This window comes from Apostichopus japonicus, chromosome 16 (genome assembly GCF_037975245.1).
Source record: "Apostichopus japonicus isolate 1M-3 chromosome 16, ASM3797524v1, whole genome shotgun sequence".
NCBI lineage: Eukaryota > Metazoa > Echinodermata > Holothuroidea > Aspidochirotida > Stichopodidae > Apostichopus > Apostichopus japonicus.
Genome location: NC_092576.1, coordinates 45,441,766 through 45,461,974, shown reverse-complemented (window position 1 = coordinate 45,461,974; position 20,209 = coordinate 45,441,766). Strand labels below are relative to the sequence as shown.

At 37.8% G+C, this 20,209-nt stretch overlaps 2 protein-coding genes across 8 annotated transcripts in view; both read left to right on the top strand.

Moving 5' to 3' along the window:
* LOC139982215 (tRNA (cytosine(38)-C(5))-methyltransferase-like) overlaps window positions 1-11,522 on the top strand; it is a 100,833-nt gene extending 89,311 nt beyond the window's left edge. For 3 of the 7 annotated variants that reach the window (XM_071994842.1, XM_071994846.1, XM_071994849.1), the window contains 3 exons: window positions 5,871-6,066; window positions 8,411-8,567; window positions 10,030-10,126. In XM_071994842.1, coding sequence (XP_071850943.1) covers window positions 5,871-5,913 — 43 coding nt within the window. In that variant the 3' untranslated portion in view covers window positions 5,914-6,066; window positions 8,411-8,567; window positions 10,030-10,126. Of the gene's footprint in view, window positions 1-5,870; window positions 6,067-8,410; window positions 8,597-10,022; window positions 10,127-11,316 lie in introns of those variants that run through there. The other 4 variants (XM_071994840.1, XM_071994838.1, XM_071994839.1 and 1 more) reach the window with 4 other exon arrangements.
* Window positions 11,523-12,284: 762 nt separating this feature from the next.
* On the top strand, window positions 12,285-17,032 carry LOC139982218 (uncharacterized). The gene is made up of 3 exons (XM_071994857.1): window positions 12,285-12,294; window positions 12,650-12,830; window positions 13,728-17,032. Exons 2-3 carry the CDS (start codon window positions 12,693-12,695, stop codon window positions 14,706-14,708), a joined length of 1,119 nt encoding a protein of 372 aa, XP_071850958.1. The 5' UTR covers window positions 12,285-12,294; window positions 12,650-12,692; the 3' UTR covers window positions 14,709-17,032.
* Window positions 17,033-20,209: the final 3,177 nt, after the last annotated feature.

Here is a 20,209-nt window from a genome sequence, read left to right as displayed (position 1 = left end):
TTACACACTTTGTAAATAACACAGAACCACAGGAAAGGTACAGGAACACTTTCCAATTATCCATTTCTGTGTGTAACTTGTTCTTACTGTACTGTAGACATTTAGTGAGATGTCTGTCCATGTACTCATATTACAGCAATGTTGCCTGTACTGAGTTACACACTTTGTAAATAACACAGAACCACAGGAAAGGTACAGGAACACTTTCCAATTATCCATTTCTGTGTGTAACTTGTTCTTACTGTACTGTAGACGTGTAGTGAGATATCTGTCCATGTACTCATATTACAGCAATGTTGCCTGTACTGAGTTACACACTTTGTAAATAATACAGAACCACAGGGAAGGTACAGGAACACTTCCAATTTTCCATTTCTGTGTGTAACTTGTTATTACTGTACTGTGGACATGTACAGGTAGTGAGATATCTGTCCATGTACTCATATTACAGCAATGTTTTCTGTACTGATTTATACACTTTCCTTTAAATTGTTCTTGCAGTTTCACTACAAACAGGAAGGTGCTTTCCTCATAGGTACGGTTGGTGTGGTGGAGAGACTGATTTTGACTTTGTTGATATGACTTATGTAAGTAAAAAATTCATACATGTTACATTATCTTTGGTATACATATGTGTAAAAGAGCTATATAGTTGAACTCAAATTGATCCTTCAGATGTCGGTTGCAACCTCCATACAATTGGGTACGCCATATATCCAGAGGCAGGGGGTGGTGGTAGGGTGGTGGGGGTGTATTCCATCTCCACTTTTCAACACCACAGACTAATTAAAAGTAGATATTGGCACAGCCCTTGTGTATATCTAATCTTAAGACCTAATTTACAGCCTAATATCCCTCATAATGCACAATTTGCAAAACTAAAAAGTTAATTCTGTTTGGCGGATGATCTCCAGATCCCCCTACATATAGATATCGATAGTCTACTTCAACGACCTCACAGTCACATTCTCCTGTTGAACTAAATCTTGGATCCACAGTCAGGCTACAGTTTAACTGCATGCAGTAGTGTTAAGACTTATAGATTAATACATTATGAACCAAACATGCAATCAGTGCATTAATGTAGACTGTTATCCAAGATGGCAGAATTAAAACCAGATTTGTGGTTGGTCTATTCTGGTAATGTTATGTTAGCAAATTTACCTTACACATATTCATCAACATGAATTTTTGTAAGATCCTTCTTTTTGAACAAAAACAAAAAGAAACTCTAGTGTCAAATATGTACTCATAGTCATATTGATTCTGTTTGTATTTATACCCCAAGTCTGATTGAAAACCACAAAAATAATATGTATTTATATGACATAAAATTAACAAATCCCTCAAATTTCCCACTCATAGGTCAGATGCAACTCCCCAACTTAGACAAAAATCTCCGACGAGAAGTCTCAGCATTTAAAGATGTCTTACGATCCACAGATGTCAACGCAGGTCTCCAAAGTGGACAGGTGGGTTTCTCTGTTGCTATGACGACTGTATTAAAGTTTTCCAGCTGTAGGACTCGACTCAGTGATGTTGGCATTGGTGGTGAAACTCCATCAAATTTAAAAAGCAATATGAATTAAAAGTTAAAGGTAAAAGTCTCAATCAATGGAGATAAAGTGCCTTGCCCAATGACACAACATAATGACCAGTCTTGGCAAGACCTTCTCACATGACTTTATAACAGTTAACCGCTGGTCATTGGTAATTTGTCACACCCACACATCCAAGTTACATGGTACATGTGTACATGGAGTGTTCACGTTGGTGTTAGGATGAGCATGAATACGAGTGTAACCCAGGTTTAAATGTAAAAACACACAATCCTGCGATCCTGAAACAAGAGGACTATAAGAATAAAACTAAACAGTTAACTGTGAGGAGTCCAGTATAGCATATTTCACAATCACAGAAAAAATAATCTTGTGTCGATGTCATGATTCACAAACATTTCCAAATAAAGGGAAGAAAGGTTAGAGATACCGGTATCCCCCTGAGACCTAAATACAAACAGTTATTAATGTAAATGGAATTTTAAAGGCACGGTGACTATTAATACCTAAATACAATGTTAAGTGCCGGCAGTTGGTAAGTTCGTCACGCTATATTCATCAATAGTAGACAAAATGTCCCCCATGAACGCAACTTCAGAAAATTCATCACACAGCTGGTATCGCCTTATGCTTAGATAAACCATACCTCTGTGGACAAGAGTTCCTCAGGAGATAATCTGCACCTCTAGGCTCATCTGAGGGCAAACTGTTCTTCAGAGATGGACAAATCTGTTGGAGATTGACGTACCCTTTAAGCTCAACTGGCGGGGGAACCTGTACTTTTAGCTTGTAGAGAATTATCAGTGATGGGCTAGTATTCGTCTGGAGTAAACCTCAATCACTGGTAGAATCTGGAGATTCTTACCTCAGATAAAAATCTGGTAAGTCTGGAGAATCTGAAGTATCTTGATAGTCTGGAGGTTCTGTAGAGTAACATGCCAGGTGCAACGATTAATATAAAAAAATTTACTCAAAAAGATACTTGCACAAATCTCAGAATTGTACCACTAACTGTAATGCAAATGTCCTCTTTAATAAAATCAACAAAGAACCAAAACCATAAATTGAACAACAAAATACAATAGTTTAACTTGAACTACTGATTGACAAGTCTGGTTTCCATAGCAACCATATCCTATCCTAACTCTAAGATGGCATAACATATTTGTCACCTCCTTAAAGTTAAGTGAAAATACTTGCAAAAAACCCTCAATTAAATGTTAAAGGCAATAAACAAGATCATCAAAAAAAGTAACCGTCAAATCTACTTGAGCATAAAATTACAGTTAATATGCCTTCTGCCTTAATACCTACTACTGGATATATAACTGCAACAACAGTCGCAAAACTCGGTTAATTCACCTGTAAAGATAAACACTCATGGAGCTTGTGTTTTTGTTACAGGTTGCTGAAACAGTATGGCATCTATGCTGAATGTGATCGGATCAATGCAGGACATTGTCAGTAACAATGTCAGAGCAGAGTGGATATCTCTTCTGAACCAAGATGAGGAAGATGGTACAATCATCAAGAAGACACCATGGGTAAGTGTGAATTTCTTGAAAGAAAAGACCATTCAACAGCTTCATTGACTAGACAGGTACTGTGAGAATATCTTCATGATGACAAGGCAGGCCGGGCAATACCACCCTCCCGGGAGGAGAACTTAGCCAAGAAAAAAAGATCCCAGAAGTAAACTTCTGGAGTTTTACTCACAAGACTTCTAGCCACCAAGTTCCTAAACTAACCCCATCCCCTCTACCAGAGCCAAAGCCTCCTCCCAGTTAAAAAAAATGGGCCTATCTAAGGAGGATGTTAAATCATTCTGAGCATATGATTTATTAATTAGATACTTAAAGAGAGGATTCTTGATTAGGGAGTCAAGGAGTCAAGAATGTTGTGATTTCAAAAGAATCACCACGTCCTCAGAAGAATTCTATTGTATGGGGTATTGTTAAGGTTAGTGGTACGTGGATTTGAACAATTGAAAATACAATGGGGTCCTCGGTCTGAATGTAATACAAACATGTGTAGGTGAATGTGTGTGTGTGTGTGACGCTTTAGCTTGTATACACGATAACTCAACAAGGGAATGACCGATCATTACCATACTTGGTGGGTGGGTGGCCCATAGTAACTAGATGAACCCTATTGATTTTGGTGCTTATATCATGAATATTAATGAGGTCACCGGGTCAAACCTGAAACACTCCAAATGGCTACTATTAGTCGGAATTTCGTCAAACTCGGTATGATGATATTGGTAGATAGTCTTCACACACTGATGTGTGTTGTAATTGATATCATGCATATTTATGATAGGCGGGCTGCAAATATTGTTTTCCCAAACTGAACTGACACTGAAATAATTTCCTCGATTCTGATTGGCTCTCAGCGAGCACGTGATATAATTTAGTATTCAACATGGATCCCTCCATACTCTGTCGATATCAGTGTTGAAGATTGAGGTTGTGTCACAATCTTCAATTGAGGTTAGTACTGTAGAACAGAGCGGTGGTTATCACAACTTACTTGATGTAGTATCTGGTAGTCAATCATGCTGTTCTCACACAACAGTGTTGTACAAGGAACTTGCACACAGAATTCCAGGGCTTTTTATTGAGCTTGGTCGCTGGAGCATGCAGTCACTTAAGATTGAGTGAGAGTGCATTCAATGCTGCTTGAGTTAGGGTAATTGAATGTCATGTGAATGTCAATGTCACTACAATCAGTATGATCAACACAAACATATTCAAGATATTCACATTAGCAACTTTCCAAAACTTTTGGTAGGTATATATGAACGAAAGTATATAGTGTTCTTAACACAATGAAGCAATACAAATATTCCCAACTACTACGCCCATTATAGGCAGTCCTCGATCGTTTGTTTACTCGCTTGACTCCGCTCTACACACAACACATGTAATGTAGCCTATTGTACTGTGTATAGTTACAACACAATAAAACAGTGCATTTGTAATTGTATACATGTAGCCGATGTACATATGTACGAGGTGTTTGTGTACATTCAGAGTTGCGATACTTTTAGTTTTATAATCATAAATTCAAAATGTATTCAGTCAATGAATCATGATAGGCCTAGTCAAATATGCAGTGGCCATGAAGACGGCGAGCGAGTGTGTGTGTGCCAGCTTAGCAATTTTTCGGTATGAACAGTTTGTATGCATGGTAACTTAACAAGGGAAATTTAAGGCACTTACATTTTTCAGCGAGTAGAGTTCCGAGTTTACATTACTAGAACCCTTTTCAATAAAATGTTTTTTCTTTCTCATTGTATGGCTTATAAAACTTCCCAAATATTTTTTCTGGTTCAGTCATGAACTCGATCGAACTGAACAATGGTTCTCACTCAATCTTTGGGGTTTCGTTGACATAACGTGAAAGGGTGACGTAGCATTACATGTGACGTCATGTACATGGTGACGTCACATGCCAAAAGTTCATAATACGACAATCTATCAAACTTGGGTAGCGCGGGAAATTTTGGGTTTGTCCGGTGTGTATTACACACTACGTTCATGATACATTCAAAGTTAAGCTATATTTGGACGGGATAATATTTTGATTCTGAACCAAAATTTACTGGACACAAAATGGTGGAAGTAAACTGAAACAGAACTTTTCCTCCTGGTAAAGATCGAAGAAATTTAGGTTAACATCTTTAGGGCTATGTTCAATATACAGTACTAGAAAAACAATGCACCAAAGAGCCCAGTATTTTATCAATTTGTACACGACATTGTAACCCGCGGCCCTTACTGAAACCCACTGTAAAATAGGCTATTTATTGCTAACGCTGAGTATGTTACAGAATTGAAAGAAAGCAATGATTTGTGTTGAGTAAGTTAATCTAACTATTCTAAGTCATGAGGTAGCTATAATTGGGCATACTTAAACTTTAAAGAATAAAAAACCCTGATCAATTAGACTGGGTAGTTATGTTGTCATGGCATGTATGGGGGCTGGAGTCTGCTACTTGGCTGCCCAGCACTGGCATGCACCAATATATTTTTAATACAGAACAAGTAGCATTATGGGTGTAAAATATGTAGATCAGGGAAGGACATGTATAATTTAAGGTTGAAGAGCACATGTAGAGAGGGTTGCATGGATGAAAGGCATTCCAACATAGTCTCCTCCCCCTTTGATCAAATTTACACATCCACATTTTAACTGGCATTATATAAAGTACCAATGATAAAGTCTGCACCCAAACTACCCCACAGGCTACAAGGTGTGAAGATTTTATTGATAACGTAATTTAACCTTATCTTTCATACAATTCAGATGCCCATCCCAAAGAATGGCTACCTCCATTTTTTTCAAATGACGACTATGGGCGATGATTTTGTGAGTGGTCTTGTGAATTCCAAAGATGAGTTGCAACAACTACTGAGGTGTCATAGTCGAGTAACATTGACATCATATGCAAAATGGTGAGAAAACAATTTAATAATTAAGACATAACACCACTACCGTAAAGGTAAGTTTTCTATTACCTATATTTTCCGAGCTGTAAAATTGTGCCGTACCTAATCTTCCTGTCATGAAAACTAGATTTTCTACAATGACTAAGAAAATGTGCTTGAAATTGAAGTAAAGGCCTCTCATGATTGTTCAATCAATCAATGATTTTGTAGCTGCATGGACAGTAATAACATGTTTCTACAATTATACTGACATTTAAGCAATCACATATAGCCAAAATGATTTGGTATTTAAGTCACCTTCAAGTATTAAATTGGCATAATAGTTTTATAAAATATATACCTTTTTAGCTCATACCAGCATGCTGGTGTGAGCTATTGTTACAGTGCGGCCTCTATCACTCTATCCGTCAACAATTGGTAAAACCGCTCCCACTCGCACAGTGTTTAATGGAATTTCATGAAACTTAGACACAAGGACCATTGGGTATAGGGCCATCAGAGATGGTCTGAAATTTGGGTTCAAAGGTCACCTGTGGGCCGTAATGGGCCATTTTGTGGAAATACGCAAAATGCTTCTTCTCCTACAGTTCCCATGGTACAATGTTGAGGGTTTGTCACGATAGTACTATGGAAGTTTTACCTTCAGGGTGTTCATGAATTTGAGATCAAAGATCAACTAGGGGTCTTTTGTGGCCCGGGCCCCGGCCCTATATTTTCAAATTGCTTCCGTTCGTACAGTGTATGGCCAGTTATAACGAAACTTAGTCACAACGTTCCTCGGGATGAGGGTTACGAGGGGTGTTCGGAAAAATGAGGTCAAATGTCATTTAGGGGGTCATCAGGGGTCATTCTTTGTAATATTTTCAAATATCTCAATCTCCTCAAGATTTTGATGGATCATATTCAAAGTTGAACTGATGATTGTTGGATTGTGTATGAATAAGGTGATGCCTAATAATTTTTGGTCAAAAGTTAATTAATTACAATTAATCCCCATTGTTTAAAAAAATCAGAGCCTTCACCTTTTTGCCAAAGCTCCTTTAATTTGTCTCCCAGTCTCTGCAGTGTTTGTTTGTGGTTAAGCTCTGCAGAGGCTGTTAGTGGAATTAAAGCAGGATTGGGAGTTGTTATTAACTGTTGAACTGTAAGCATGAGAGCCCTATAGCCAATCAGCACTTGCCGATTCTTAGAAGCCTTTGAGCCTGAGGTATGTAGGCAGCCAGCCAAAATTTTGGGAAGGCGTGCTTGTGAAGTATGTCTGAAGTTAGGTAGAGGGGAGAAAGTTTAATAGGGTAGGTCAGTGGTATTGTTGGAGAGAGTGGGTAAAATAGGATTTAAAGGGGGAAAATAGGAATTATAGCCAGTGGTGTGGCCAGGATTCTGCTAACGGAGGGGGGGGGGGTTCGCCGTTTTGAGCTAGGGGGATTAATTTGTCTTTGAACCTAAAATGTTTGGCCTCATGGGCCCAAAATTGGTAGAATCTGAAAAATGGTCTGAAATTTGGTGGGCCATAAAGTTTTGTGGGCACTACATTTTTGAGCTCAAAAAGGTATGAGCTCTGCACCATTGGTGCTCTAGTTTAGATGGACCTCATAGGCCTACATAATTATGCTATATTATGCACAGTAGAGTTGATCTGTCCCATAAACCATATGTAGGCACATCTAATTGCCACCCAATAGCTGTTCTTAATTCTTAAAAACAAAATCATCATCTGTGGCTCTTTAAGATCCCCCCACTGTAACTTTATTAGTCCAACTATATATGTACAGCATGCTATCATTGAGAAAATGTTTGTGATTACATACAATCGATCTTCTCAGTTAGAAAATGTCATCTGACCTTGACATGTCTCTGCTGCTCCCTCGTATACAGGGGTTTCGTTGTACAGACTATTCTTAGCAAAGCATGGGAACCTAAAAAAATATGTCGGTTTGAACTAATACAGTGTGGTTTGATCATGAATGATATGTCTGCAGCCAGTGACATTGATTAACTTTTGACTTATTATACATGCTATTTCAAGCTTTATAACTCTTAACTGTTTTCATATCCTATTTATAAATATACTGGAATTTTTAATAAACTTGAAACTTGAAACAATTAACCTTTCAAATACAGTTTTGGCTGACCTCACACACTCGATTCAAACTCACATATATACACATGCCACAGATCATGATATTTTCAAATGCAGTCACATCAAATTAGTAGCATGTTGTTATTGCATTGAAAAGTTCAAGTAAATTTCAGCCAAGTCCCCAATGAGGTGATCCTTTCTGGCAGGGGCCCCTGGACAATTAATCTTCTTAGAAATCCTGCATTGGTCCATAATTCACCACATACATCCCTTTATGCCATACTAAGCATTTACCCACATTCACTTTCCTAATACAGGGCAGATGACAGCAAAGGAAAGAAAGCTGCCAGGAACCGAATCCTGTGGAAAATTGAAGAGATTGATGACAACATACCACTGCAAGTAACAAGCAGGGAAATATTGAACTGCCAGTATGGAAAACCACCAAAACCAAAGAAAAATCCAACAGTGAATGTTGGTCTGGAAACTGTTACCATTATAATGTACAGTAAAGTTATGAAAGTTTTCCCAAAAACTGCAATCTTTGACTTTAAATATCAAACAATATCAGTATGTTGTTAAGTTGCTATTTATAGTCAAGAAAGAAGCCCAAACTAAAACATGCAAGGACTGTTAAATTATAAGAAGGTAGTTTGTCAACAGTTTCCATTCTTTCATTGGTTCTTGGACATTGAGATCGAAGATAAAAGAACCTCCCTAAAAAACAAAAACAAAATTAAGATCAAATGAAAACCAGGTAATATATGGAATATATTGTCTTGCAAGAAAAGCAAGAATATGTTTGACAAAGTAATACAGCCAAAATTTGAAATAGGTGTTGGGGTAGAGATTGCACTAACGACGATTTAATTGGCAGCTAAACATACAGGTCCTGGCTGTTGCAGTATACAAACTAATAATGCAAAATATATGTCAGCTATAGCTATCTGAAAATTTAGTAGAATGCACAATTGCATATTAAGGTTAAAGTGAAACTTATTAGCACCAGAGTGCACAAGGTACAGTGCACATTGTGCATACTGATTGACACCAGAAAAGAGAAGTCAATCAGCTAGATATTATCACCACATTCAGATATATAATAAAGCAGGCATAATATTTTACATCTTGCTGATCTGCAATTGCATTTTCTTGACATTAAATTAAACCAAACAGTTGTTTGTTTCATCATACCAATTTTGATCAAAATCAAACGAGAGCGACATTTGATTGCCTGCCCTCAGCAAGTAAGCAACAACATCATCAAAAAAATAAGTTCTGCAATAAACGTTGAGCACCAACATTACCATGCAGTGTGTTTTGTTGCCTCACAAATAAAATAAGAGCCAGTTTTGTCAACTATCATTTTTTGTCAACTTGCTACCTTAAAAAGCACTCACTCATGTTAAAAGGTATTCTGGTGCAGCCTTAGCGAAGGCATTCTTGGGGCAAATATAAGCCATCATTTGTAAGCATTCAAAGCTGAGAAGCCTTAATGAAGCCTTCATTTTAGGCTTCAGAGCAAATTTATGCTAGCATTAAGGCTGCAGAGCGAATGCCTATTTAAAGCCTCAAAGTGAATACTTATATGCAAATTTAAGCCATCGATGCCTTAGCTAATTTAAATTTTTCGGCTCTGGTGCAGCCTTAGCGAAGGCATTCTTGGGGCAAATATAAGCCATCATTTATAAGCATTCAAAGCTTTAATGAAGCCTCAATGAATGCATTCATATTTGGTAAGGTAATGTGTTCCATGTGAGGAACATATCATAAGCTCATGTATATCTCAGGAGTTACCTATCATATATCATATGAATTCTTTACCCCTACGTTAGGTTTGAAAGTATAAACCGCTATCCCCCCCCCCACCCTCCCACCACTTCAATGACTCCTTGTACTATATATTTTTATTTCTTTAACTTTCAACAGATCTCAGATCACAATTATGGCCAACCAGGCCGAAAGAGATTCTATGTACAGAAAAGCCGGAAAGTTGGATGTCCATCTAAAGTCTACATAAGACACATCACAAGGTACAGTATGAGTAATTCCATTCCATAGTTTATTTAAACCAGAATGAAAAAATACATAATTTCGATGATGTAAATTTTCATGAATCAGATGACCTGCAATGTCATGTTTACAAGGCTTTCACAATTTGACCTGTTGTCCCGAAACGACCTTTGGCCCCCACCAAAATCGATAGGCTTCTTTTAATCAATGTTATACACCTTCATACCAAGTATGAAATCTACCCTAGGTTCCAATATTGAGATATCATGTTAACAAGGTTTTCACAATTGACCTCTGATGAACGCAAATGACCTTTGACCTCCTCCAAAAACAATAGGCCTGTTGCACTCAATGTGGTTTTTCTACACACAAATATGAGGTCTGCCTATGCTTCCCTTCTTGTGATATATTGTATACAAGGTTTCCACAATTTAACCCATGTTGACACTAAATGACCTTTATCTCTACCAAATACAATAGGCTTCTTGTACTTAATATGATCCTTCTACATACCAAATATGAAGTGCTCTGACCTTACCTTCTTGAGATATCATGTTTACGAGATGGGCTTCCCAAACACACACACTCGCAATTACACATACGCCATCCTAAATGCAAAGGTTACGATTATCATCGAAACCCAAAACAATGGCAGAATGTATGTTGGGGTGCTGCTTTATGTGAGCAATTCAGTGGGTATTTGTTATAAAAAAAATAGAAATTGTGACAAATCCATGAAAATCTTGTCAGCTGGCTCATCAACTACTAGTACAAGGTCCCTGTCAGGTGGCCTGTTAACTCCAGGTCCCCCATTTCTCGACTATCAACCTCACAGTCTTGCTAAATCAAAAAAATTATTTTTTAGCTCTCATCTCCATTTGATGACCTTATTCTTACTCAGTCGATGAATTCATGACTGTGAGGGTTGCTCGCAGTTCACAATAAAACACAATGTGTGCTTATTTATAATCAAACCTGTTTGTTAAGGCTAGAACGACCCTCCAGAATTTGCATGGCCGGCCTTTCCCTCTTTAAGGCTCTCTATAGACAGATGCAGTTAGTGCCTGCTTTATAGTTGCCTGGCTGCTATTGGTGAACAAATTGCAAACATATAAGTTGAATAATCTCATTAGGTGGGTATGGCTGTCTCTCTTTTCAGACTACTTTGAAATCTCTTCAAAAATCCATGGCTTCAAACTTTGTCTTCCAGATACAATGCATTCAAACTGTCAAAAACTGCTGGCCAAAGAGAAAAAACAGAAGACAATGGAAAACTACACCAGACGATTCACTCCAAAGAGGCTGATACCAATCCAGAGCAGATAATCCATGTCAAACTACCATTGCACCAATCCCATAAAAATCACAAAGTGTCCATTGAAATTGATTTTTCCAAACCAATTGATGCAGCTGTAAGGGACAAAATAAATGAATATGTCTCATTAGGTATTACATCAGTGCCATTAATTAAGCGAGTCCTTAAAACATTTGTGGAGTTGGAACAATGCCCAGCAAATCAGGTCAAACCAACATCAAATGACAGAGCATATTTTCCAAGCTGCCATGCCATCCAAAACCATGTGCATCATGCATTAGTTGCAGGTAGATTTTCTGGACTGGACCAAGAAAATCTGGAAAATAAAGTTGCTGATTGGAAAGAGAAAGAAAAGTCATCGAACTTCTTCCTTCGGAAATGCACGAGCGAGGAAAGTCATGAACAAGCGTCAAAACCTATCAGAGAGGCACACATTTTAACAGAAAGATGTTTTCCCCTAACTGATGATAACGATTTAGATGATAATAGTGATGAGCCATATGTAAGGAAAACACTTTCCTCTTCATCTACCAGACAGTGCAACAGAAGATGCTACTGTACTAGAAAGATATGGAGAACTAGTACTGCTTGATGCCACCTACCGTACAACTAAATATGCCCTCCCCTTATTCATAATGGTTGTAAGGACAAATGTTGGGTATACACCTGTTGCAACATTTATCTGTGAGAGTGAGACGACTGCACATATTGCAGAGACCCTTTCAAGCATCAAGGAGTGGAACCTTCGGTGGAAACCTCGATTCTTTATGATCGACTATTCTGAACCAGAGTATCAGGCCATTCAAGATGTGTTTCCAGAGGCTCACAAGTATGTTTGCAGCTTTCACAGAGAGCAAGCTGGTGCAGGGAAGGTGGGTTTCAATCTAACTGTTATCATCAAATACAGACACTAGACTGCAACACAAATCTACTTATCAACTTTCTACTAGTATGTACCCACTCTGTTCTAGAATTGGTCATGTCAAAAATGGTGAGGGCATTAGTTGGCTTTATCCTTTCCAGCATTGTTTACCACATACTATCAGTATGTACATAAGACTGTTTTGGGCTACAGGTTAACACTGAAGGATTCCACAGCTTTGATAGTTCATTTTCGATTTGAACCAGCCACTTTCACAGAACCTAAGTTAAGTAGAAGGCTACTTCTTTGTTGTTTCCCACACCAATTTAACACTAACCATGAAACATCATTTTTATTCCACAGGAAAAAAAACCAACTAACCACTGACAACCAACACCACCTCTTGAAAATGCTGAGGGACATTGCAACAGCAAACTCAAAAGAAAAGTGTGACAAAGGGATCCACATTTTGCGTTCAAGCAAGTTGTACGCCTCAAACAACAGAGTGAAAGCATACACTGAGACTAGATGGCTTGGCATATGTCAGGTATGTTATTGCTACATCATAAAATTAAGGCAATACTTCCAAAATGAGATCCAGCTATTTGCTTTCCTTCTTACTTGTGATTTATAGCTCCCAAGAATCATTCACAAAATAAATCATTCCATTTAAGATATTAGACAATAACTGTTAGGTCGTATCAATTTTTGCCCAAACTTTTATTCACATAACTGGTACATAAAAGATATTTGCTATGAATCAACTAATATAAATATAAGTACATTGTCTTTCTAGTTATAAACGTGTCATACATTGACATGCATGTGTGATGACTAGTTTTCATTAGGACAACATTGTTACAATGAAACAAAATTTGTGCATTGTCAGTAACTCTATATTCACTATCTAATTTATCTATTCCCTGCAAGATAAATTGGATGCCACATAGGTACAGCCTTACAGTAACTATACATTGCGCTAATTAGCTTTCCTGATACTTTTTCATACAGATAACACGTATGTTCAAGTGTGCAGTGTCTTCAAAGGTTCTAGCTAAGGCTTACAAGTAAATGACTGAAACAGTGTTTGATTGATAATGATTTCAGTTGAACTTTTAATATCTAAGTACTTTGAAGTTTAAATAAAGCCAGCTCAAATTCAATGCTTGCTAGTTCTGCTACACTTGGTACTACTCGAAACCCCAGTACAATTACAGGAAAGTACAGTCCAGTTTTGTGATACTTTTAATAGTCTATCCACTTCATATGAATTTAACTTCTGTGAACTCTGTAAGTTGCATATGATCTAACAACAAGCATTTAGTGGTAAAACTGTCAATAATAGTAAAAATGAAATGAGGAGAATTGCAATTTCATGAAAGAGACAGTAAATGTTCATATTTCAGTACAGTTCAAGGCTGACCATTACCCATTTACTTAACAGCGATGGTGCAGAGCATATGCACTGCCTGGCTTCAATGTATCAGTCACAACAAACAATGGAGTAGAAGCACTTAACAGAACACTGAAGCAGTTCTACCTTAAGCTGACAACTACAAACACTGTCTCTTCATTGGCTGAAACTCTGGTGTTGGACTTCATACCAGATCAAGTGATGTCCTACGCAAGCAAAAACTATGCCAGTAGCCAGTACAATGCATACAACCCACAAGTGCCAGCATTTTTGCATGATCGACCCAGAGCCTTTGTTAAGCACTGCCTGACAAAGATAAGTGCGGCCGCTCACTACAAATCAAAGGATGTCCAAAAGGTTGGTGAAAATATTTTTCAGGTGAAAAGTGAAAATTCCTTAAAATGGTATGAAGTGTTCCTTGGGGACTCAAAATCATTCCCCAAATGTCAATGTGCTGCATTTATGGAAAACTTCATGCAATGCAAACATCTCTTTGCAATATTTGCACACAGTGATGCCACCTGGAACAGCCTGAGTCCACTGTATAAAAACAGTGCATATTTTAACCTGGACTTGAGTTTTCTTTCAAAGGAAGTTCAGTACAAATCTTGCCTAAGAGATGATCAAGAAGTTGATACTGGGAGCCCTGTCCAACAGGAAGATGAGACAGACATCAGTGGTGAAGAAGCCAGTACCTGCAATCGGTATATCCATTCTACCCAGAAGTGCCTCATAGAAAAACTGAAGGTTCTGCAGGATCTCTCTTTTCTCTCCTCTGATGTTGATGTCATGTCAAATGTCATCTCCCAACTCACACTGGCATGTGCTGAACTGGAACAGACCATACCGAGAGAAAGCCAGTTGCCTCTACACCAGTCTTTCAAGAAATCAGCCCTTCGTCCACTGCCTCAATTAAAGAAAAAGATGAAAAAGGCAAAACAGTCAAAGATGACAAACAGAACAGGTATAATTTATAACTTTAGAAATAGGTATGGTGGTAGCTTTACCTAAGGTAGCATCACCTGATATGATCATGAACGGCAGACAATTGTTGTAAAAATAAGTTTCTGTCATCATTTACAAACCAGAAAGTCAATTCAGTTATTGGTTCCTTGCATATGTGTGATGCAACTTTGGATACAACTTCTGTGTTACTCACCAGAAATGTCCAATGTCATACAATGGTTTGACAGTAACTATTGATGAGTACCTACACATTAATGGCTGAATTTCAAACCAACTTTCACTTCTTCAGTGCTGATACTTACATTTTTCAGATCATTTGCTTTAGAAAGTTACCTGACATGACTTTAACCTCCATACCAAGGATGAAGTTGTAGCAACTGTTACTGATTGATATAACCTGTTTAAACAGTTTTCTTACTTTGTCTTCAGAAGACTTCAAGTGATTGTTATTTGCCATGATAAACAGTAGGAGTCATCTACTTTCCCATCTTGATATATCGTATTTACAATGTTTACAGACTATCACCTCAGTTGACAACAAATTACCTTTGACCTCCAAGAAAAATAGGCATCATCTGCTCACCAAGGGCTAGCTACATACGAACTTTGATGTTAAAGCGCACTTTCCCAAGTTTTTCAGACACTGCATTTACAAAATTTTCAGACTTTGAGCTCAGTTCACCTCAAATGACCTTTGACACCCCCTGAAAACCTATGGAAATGATATTCTCATGGATACCTACAAACCAAATTGAACATCAAGCGACTATCTTCTAGAGATATTGGACATAAGAAGTCTTCAGTCGTTTGCCTCTGTTGACCTTAAGTGACCATGAAAAGCATTCTGCTCACTAAGGGCTACTTATATACCTAGTATGCTTGCATACACACACCATCGCGATCACATAGATACCTTTAGCCCAAGTAATTTGAAGAAAAGTATAATTGCTTTGAGATTCCTTGGCAATATGAGAGCAAGCCTCAGAAATCATTTTCCCACTTCGGAATTGTAGAGCAATAATAATTTATATGGTTTGATCCAATAGACGTGCACGAGCTAGCATAAGCAGTGGCGGCAGTGCGATGTTAGTAGTAATGCTAATTATAATTAAATAATTAATTTATTAACAAGTTAATGAAAGAAACAGAAGCAAATAAAAATTATTGAGGGAGGTGTTATACCTTATCTTACACCTACGTATTTGAACATGAAAACATTGTCAGTATAATGCATTTATTACAGCATCCAATATGTAATTTCTTGAAAATAGTGATACACGAGGGTAAACAATTTTTTTCCGGGTACCCGGATACCCGACGGGTAACGGCCCTCGGGTACTGGTTCCCGATTTTTGGACCCGTGTAAACACTACCCATTATATTCATATAAGCTCATCACCCATAGAAAAGTAGATTAACATTGATTAAAGGTTGTTGACAAGACCCCAAATATTTGTCTTGGGGCTACATACACATTGAAGATCTGGAATTATAGTGCCTATTAAATTCATATAAGCTCATCACCCATAACCAAGTGGGATTAAAATTTAAGAAAGGTTGTTGACAAGACCCCAAATATTTGTCTTGGGGCTTCATGTACATTGAAGATCTGGAATTATGTTGCCTATTAAATTCATATAAGCTCATCACCCATAAAAAAGTGGATTAGAGGTTGTTGACAAGACCCCAAACATTTGTCTTGGGGCTTCATGTACATTCTGGAATTATATTGCCTATTAAATTCATATAAACTCATCACCCATAAAAAAGTGGATTAGAGGTTGTTGACAAGACCTCAAATATTTGTCTTGGGGCTTCATGTACATTCTGGAATTATATTGCCTATTAAATTCATATAAGCTCATCACCCATAAAAAAGTGGATTAGAGGTTGTTGACAAGACCCCAAATATATGTTTTTGGGCTTCATGTACATTAACGAGCTGGAATATATTGCCTATTAAATTCATATAAGCTCATAACCCATAACCAAATGGGAGTTAATCAAGGTTGTTGACAAGACCCAACATACTTGTTTTGGGGATTCATATACATTAAGAATCTTGAAATATATTGGTTTTTTAATACATGTCGTCCCATCACCATTAACTGTGATTTAAGTTACATAAAAGTTGTCACCAACACCACAAAGACTATTGTCTTTAGGCTTCATATATGTTAAAGATCGGTGATTATTTACAGTATATTGCATTTAAAATTAATATAAGCACATCACCCTTAACCAAGTGGGATCAAATTTGTTAAAGGTTGTTGACAAGACCCCAAATACTTATCTTGGGGCTTCATATACATTAACAATCTTGAAATGTGTTGTCTATTAAATTCATATTTAGCCCATTACTGTATACCCCTAAAATGGTATTAAGATTTAAATAGGCTATTGATGGAAGACAAATTTACTGATCTTAGAGCTGGACAATGTATTCATATCTAAATTTCATAATAAATATCCTTTTGAATAATGTACAGTACAGTAACCCCATAACCCTAAAATTACTGTATGCTGGTTTCACAGCGTCAGAAGTTTTGCCTGTAGGGCTTATAATATTAAACAGTGTTGAATATAAAGTTCACATGTCATAAAAAACATCTTGCTTACTTCATTTGGATCTTGCCTTTAATTAGTCACCTCCAACCCCCTGCATGCATCCCCACTTTGTTTTCATTCAAAAATAATATTGGTCTATGCATTTACAGGGAAATTTTGTTCAAGGTGGCAATCACAATGTTGATAACCTTACCATAGCTGATGCTGCTCAAAAGTAGGGGCATCAGTCCCTGTCTGCATCCTTTTTTTCCAGATACTTTTCATTTTCTCTTTAATATTTGTTTTGTCACTTCCACTTGTAGAAGACAAATGGAAATTTCATCACCTAATCTTCACACCCTATGAAAAGGAGGCCAATATATAAGGTCCTCGTACTCTCCTTCTTTAGGAAGAAATGAAAAAACCTTAGAGTCCCTTGTATATTTTTTTATTTAGGCTACTTGGTGATATATAAACCAGGAAGCTGACAGGCTCATATATATCAACTAACCAGTGACCTACTTCATCAAGTTACAGTTGACCAGCACATCATCTCTGTGTTGTTTTGAGACTGGGCAGGCTGATTTAATAAGATACTGAAGAGAGAGAGAAAAAAAATAACGAACTGCTACCCACAAAAAGCCTGTGGGGGAAATGTATAAATATGAAAGTGCCGGACTACAGTTTGTCTCTAAAAGAAAGTCTTGCGAAGATTGAAACATCAGGCCCTGTAATTGTTGTACAATATAAATGAGGGAATGACTCCAAATAGCCATGGTCACCAAAGACTGAAATTCGGATGAATACTGACCCTTTACCTAGACATATGTTGTGTTCTGTAAATGTAATGCGAGGATTGGCATTTTACTACAGTATACTAGTACTATAAGCAGGGAGCTGCTACTCTAGTAACAGCACCCTGGTATAAGTTTCAGCTAGTCTAAAGTGTTCCAGCCAGGCTAGCCAAAGGTCCCAAAACCTCCAATGTCAGTAGACAAGATCCCAAAGAAACTATCTTGTCAATCTTACCAGAGCGTAAAATTCCAGTTCTTATAGCCAGACAAGTTTTTACCAGAATTGATCGTGCACTAAAACACAACGAAAATAGCTGTTGTTTACAAGCTTGGTTGCTGTGGGCCTACTCACGCAATGGATTACAGATAGTGGGGGTCCCACTATTGTGTAGCACTCAAAGATTGAGTGAGAACCATTGAACAACCGGTGTGAAGTTAGATACTCATTCCCCGTTCCTCGTTCGATATTCGCGAATGAGTAACTGAGCTGCCTATTCGGTTACGTTTTCGACAATTGTATCGACGTAACACCTGTGGCAAGACAAAAGCTTTCTTACAAGATGTTCAACATTTGGTCGTGGAAAGAGGTTTATCTATGGCCCATGGGTCATATGAACTCCGATGACTATGTAGAAGGGTACCATAATGCATCTTGCCAGGTCCAAATAGTTCTTGACCAACTAAAATGACCAGTACTTAATCAGTTCTTAAATTAATGTAAAAAAATTACTTTAGGCCCTAATCAAGACTAGCACACCTTGGACCACCTTACCAATGGGTCATATGAATTTTTAACACATTGTAGAAGGATACCATAATGCGTCTTGCCCGGTCCAAAGCGTGCTTGACCAATTAAAATGACCATTAAATCAACATTTTTTTAAAATAAATGTAACGGGAACTGAAATAAAAACATTTGGGCCCTAATCAAAACCAGCACGCCTTGGACCGCCCAGCCAATGGGTCGTAGGAAGTCTGAGGACCTTGTAGAAGGGTAACATAATGCGTCTTGCCCGGTCCAAAGAGTGCTTGACCAATTTAAATGACCATTAAATCATTACTTGTTCCGATGAGTGTAACGGGACCACGAAAAAGCTTTGGGCCCTAATCCATGCAGCACGCCTTGGACCACCTAACCAATGGGTAACATTAACTCTAAGGACATGGTAGAAGAGTACCATAATGCGTCTTGCCCGGTCCAAAGCGTGCTTGACCAATTTAAATGACCACTAAATTATTACTACATCATCGAGTGTAACGGGACCACGAAAAAGCTTTGGGCCCTAATCCATGCAGCACGCCTTGGACCACCTAACCAATGGGTAACATTAACTCTGAGGACATGGTAGAAGAGTACCATAATGCGTCTTGCCCGGTCCAAAGTGTGCTTGACCAATTTAAATGACCACTACATCATCACTTCTTAAATGAGTGTCCATCTCATATGTTATGTATCGTGCGTTTAGTGTCAACCGGTAGCATTACAAATTGCACTTTGGACCCTCAAGGAATGAAAAAGAGAGAACTCGTTTTAAGTGCATTCTAATTAATGGCAGCATGTCTATATACATGGCCAAATTCTGTCGGAAAGTTTTTACAATTTAAGAAAGCCTCTAAATGACTTCCGAATTTAATTAACTTACTCAAATTACTTACGAAATTTCAGCCTAATCAAAAGGGAAAAATTGCAATGTGGCAGATATTTGAACACGATGGCATAAAGCGACAGCATCTTTCTAGGGCTGTAGCAAGGCCGTAGCAAGGCTGTAGCAGGCTTGTAGCTGGCATGCACTGTCATGATAGCCCAATGAAGCTTATGAAGCTTACAGCCGGACAAACAATCAAAGAAATAAACCATCCCCTATATAGGCCTACCATGCATTACTGATACATGCAGTAACGTTCAAACATTGAACAATATCACTTTAACGTGGGTCAGAGACATTCGTAGAAGGAAAGATATTCCGATATTTCATTCATTTGGGAATACAAATGCAAAAAAGCAGTTTAACTGTCAACATGCTGCAGATTATTTCAGTTATCTATCAATTTTAATGGTTCGACGCAAGGGAGCATTCACGCTATGATTAATATGAACTCTCAGCCTTTCAAAGGTAATTCCATGGACGTTAAATGACGGTAGGCAGTCAGCTCGTTCATCGGTATCAATTAGTTCGAGCCTAATGTCCAAGCGCTCTTCTACGA

Excerpts from the sequence above, each read along its gene's own strand:
- LOC139982218 (XM_071994857.1), top strand. The coding sequence starts at position 12,693 with ATGCTGAGGGACATTGCAACAGCAAACTCAAAAGAAAAGTGTGACAAA. Across the intron at positions 12,831-13,727 it reads GATGGCTTGGCATATGTCAG|CGATGGTGCAGAGCATATGC; the intron begins GTATGTTATTGC and ends TTTACTTAACAG.